The 3,760-nt window shown below is 44.9% G+C and overlaps 1 protein-coding gene across 1 annotated transcript; it reads right to left on the bottom strand.

The window, feature by feature from the left end:
* Positions 1-391: 391 nt before the first annotated feature.
* LOC147856874 (glucan endo-1,3-beta-glucosidase 7-like) lies at positions 392-3,044 on the bottom strand. Its single transcript, XM_087328370.1, has 2 exons — positions 1,472-3,044; positions 392-627 (listed from the first exon to the last, which is right to left on the bottom strand). The coding sequence occupies exons 1-2, from the start codon at positions 2,919-2,921 to the stop codon at positions 596-598; spliced, it is 1,482 nt and encodes a 493-aa protein (XP_087184496.1). The 5' UTR covers positions 2,922-3,044; the 3' UTR covers positions 392-595.
* Positions 3,045-3,760: the final 716 nt, after the last annotated feature.

Below are 3,760 nucleotides of genomic sequence, written 5' to 3'. Positions count from 1 at the left end.
TAAAAAAAGTAGGTTGTGTAACGTGACACTTTAACATGATTCCTTATGTATTTACTCTCTTTGCCCTACGTGTTGTAGATGTAAAAATAGTCTTTTGCCTTCTTCTACCATGTACTTTATATAGCCGTTGTGTTTTTTAGTAGCAATGCCGAGCATGAGTTGGGTTATAACATTTGGATATCTTATTCATATGGGTTTGTAAAGTTCAAACGAGTACTTTTAGATGTGAATTGCGATGAGTCCAACTTCTTGGTCCTTTACTCCTAATTCAAAATCAAGATGCTTTGACAAGCTCATATCAAAGTGGTACCCATAACATGCAAGACCAACACACGTAGGATATATTGCTATTTCAATGTTCCTAGCATATCCAACAATGTGTTGGGCCAAGTAAGAATATATCATGACTCATCATGCAATAAATCAAGAAAGATGATTATCATTACATTACATGACTTAACCAAACTTGAAACCTACATTGCACAAGTTGCATTTTTCACTACAAGCTAGATAGTTATGAATGTTGATATATGGGCATTGGCACCTAATAAGATAATGACCAACACACCTTCAATTCATTGGAAGATTCATCTTGCTATTGAGATGGATAGGTACAAGTGCCATAACCTGCTCAATAAAGCAAAATAATGAGACATTAGAGCAAAAGACTAAAGATATGAGCATGAGAAGAAATTTCTAAGTTGAGTTTCACAATGTTAGTGCCCAAGAACTTATGAGTGAATAGATCATTTGCAAAGCTAGTTTAATTTAAGAGAGATGTTTTGGTTATGAACATTTTTTGAATGAATAATCTAAACGTTAGTATTATTAAGTGCGAGGCACATTGAAGATACCTATAAGACTCCTAAAATGCAAGATTAATGTCTCACTCTTGTGATAGAATTTGAAAGTTTTTTTATCATGTGACAAATATGCTTTACTGTTCCATAATGTTTGTCGAGTCCTAAAGTTGGATCCACACAATGCACATCTATCTTTAAAAGCTCATTCCTTTTGTATAAATCATCAGTAAAGTGCAAGCGCACATATTTCATTGAATGAATGCAATCAAATAGAGCGTAATATTGCAAACATCCTAAAGGTGAACATGGCCTACAAAACAAACCGAAACAATGGTATATACTATATACCATGTTACAAGAAGAAACATGAAGAGGGGCTAGGTACTAATGTCTCGAGTGGCTTAACCCTAACCGGACCCACCACAACCACCATCTATACCTTATGTAGAGAAACATATGCGTATAAAACAAAGCAATGTTGCTTTCACATACATGATTTTTTCCGAATTTGATCACGAGAGAACGTGACATATGAGAAGTGTGTCGATCGGGACAAATACAAAACACACACACACACAAAAACAAAAAACTCTCCTAAAAAAGGACTCATGGTGGGAACTTAGAAACATATCTTATAGTATTAGTGCTGCAAATTTTGACACACTTACTTGGATTGGTGGCAGTGACAAGGGCAGATGCATTGAAGAAGCAGTTCCAATAGTTCCTCCCATGGAGTTGATAGTAGCTGTTCATGGCGTAGGACGCATGGGCCGCGAGCGTGTCGGGCCCGAAGCACGGCTGGCCTTCTTGGATGGCCGAGCAATCGGCGCCCCCTTCCCCGCACGCAAACCCGATTGCGGCACGTAGATCCTCCTCGCTTGCGCCCGGCCCCGCCACACACCACACACTTGAGAATCCCGCACCTCCTCCTCCTCCTCCTGAGAATGCCGATGGCGGCTCTTTCGTGGTAGAAGATGTCCCGAGCCCCGCATCGTAGACCGCACCCATGTCAGGCCGGTAGAGCCCAAAATTCCGCTCCGACTCGGGGCCCGTCTTCTCGTTCTCGTTGAACAATGCGAAGATGTAGGCATGTGCCGGCGGCTGGTCCGGGAGGAGCGGGGTCCCGGCCCTCGACGCAACCCGCATCACGAGGTTCCCGTTGTATGTCTCGGCATTCTGCGGATTTGCACCCGTCTCGTCTGAATCTCCTTTGGACGGCCACCCAGTCTCGGACACAATGACCGTGGGGAGCCGTTCATCCTTCGCCGATCCTGCCCCCATGGCTTTCATCATCGCGTAGTGTATAGCATCGAGCTGCGCATCAAAGAGGCTCCCGTAGACGAGGCCCGAGGCCGGGTCCCGGACACCGTGCACGGACTGGAACAATGCAAAATCGAGTGGAACCCCCCCGGGATCGGACGCGTAGGCGAAGTAAGGGTAGATGTTGATCATGAGTGGGGAATTGGTCTGGGAGAGGAATTGCAAGAGATCTTTGATGTAAGGAAGGAGGGGAGGCTTGAAGGTGGCCGAGGAAGGGGGCGAGGAAGACGAGAGGATGGCCATGGAGGAAGGGGTAGAGATCTTGATGGACTCAGCCGACGCCGGGCCGAGGAGGGAGTAGAGGGCTTGGTGGAGGTTCTTCATCGCGGGGAGGAGGAGGCCCCATTGGTTGATGGGTCGGGCCCCGCGCCGCCGCCTCACTAGGATGCGGTCCGGCATGGTGAGGACCTCATTCCCGACGGCTATGGCACATATGGAAGTGCTCGGGTAGTACGGGAGGATGTGTTGTTTCACCCAAATTTGGGCGGCACGGGAGCTCCGGGCAAGAGGGAGGAGGAGCTCGTTCTCGACCCCGACCACCACGCTTATGCCCGTGTTGGCCAATGCCGAGAGCACCTCCGCGTCCGCATTGTAGAGCTTCACGCTATCGATCGACGTCTTCTTGAGGAGCTCCACGACTTGGGCGGGCGGGGGGAGGTCGTTGCCCTTCATGCCATAGTTCACCCCGATCCCGCGGGCCGGCAATGCCACCATATGTAGCCACACTAGAGGTAGTAGTAGTGGTAGTAGTAGTTGTAGCATGAGAAGGAAGGGTACCACCACCATTGTGCTTCTCATAATGTTAGGCTTTTGAATATGGCTTATCTTGACATATATATGTTATCTATCTATCTAGTATCCATCTTTCCCCAAGCTTCTTTTGTGGGAGGCTTCTCTCTTTCTTTCTTTCTACTTTGGAGACATAATCGAAAAAGGATCAACCAGAAAAGGAGGTCTTGTCACTTTTTTTTTCTTTTTTAATCTTGCGGTAAAAATGAAAGTAGTGACATGGAGAGTGAGTGAGTGTGTCAGGTGTTGAGTAGCCCATTCTGTTTGGTATTTGCTTGTATGTTTAGGGAATTAGTACATACTACAAATTATGGAACCGAATTTCGAGGCACGAACTTCGCTCCCACCACGTATATCTATCTAGTGCTCGGATTGTCCTAATGTGAAACCATAGCATGGAAAAGCCACATCGAAGACGATGACTACGATGACATGCACCCTCGGATTTTATGGCACGTGTGTAATGCCGAAGACTTGTCTTCATGTCAAGTGATGTCTTGATTTTCAACAATTTCTAGCCATGTTTAGGGCAGGGAATCTCTTCGCTCTTGCAACTCCATTTCGAAGCTCAAAAATAATTTATAGTCGCCCAATCGTAGTAATCCAAACTATATAATCAGTGTTATAGAACAACCACTCTACTAAAACATAACAGACCAAACTCTAGAAACATGTCCACCTCAAAAGTACGAGAGAGAATAAAATATAACCTACTTGCACCCTTCTACGAGTTTAAATTTAGCCTTCATTTATAATTTGTAACTATATTTTATAACATTGATTTTTTGAATGGGGTTTAGGGTTTATGCAATACATACAGATACATACATATATATACATATATATAT

Source organism: Azolla caroliniana, unplaced genomic scaffold (assembly GCF_043228905.1).
Source record: "Azolla caroliniana isolate FFs.n. ecotype wild unplaced genomic scaffold, voAzoCaro1.0.p SCAF_12, whole genome shotgun sequence".
NCBI classification, from domain to species: domain Eukaryota; kingdom Viridiplantae; phylum Streptophyta; class Polypodiopsida; order Salviniales; family Salviniaceae; genus Azolla; species Azolla caroliniana.
Note: the sequence above shows the minus strand (reverse complement) of the source record. Positions and strands in the feature narration are given on the sequence as shown.

Bases quoted from the DNA above. Each gene is read 5' to 3' on its own strand.
- LOC147856874 (XM_087328370.1), bottom strand. From the start codon at position 2,921: ATGAGAAGCACAATGGTGGTGGTACCCTTCCTTCTCATGCTACAACTA. The intron at 628-1,471 runs GTAAGTGTGTCA...TTTATTGAGCAG, and splicing joins TGTCACTGCCACCAATCCAA to GTTATGGCACTTGTACCTAT.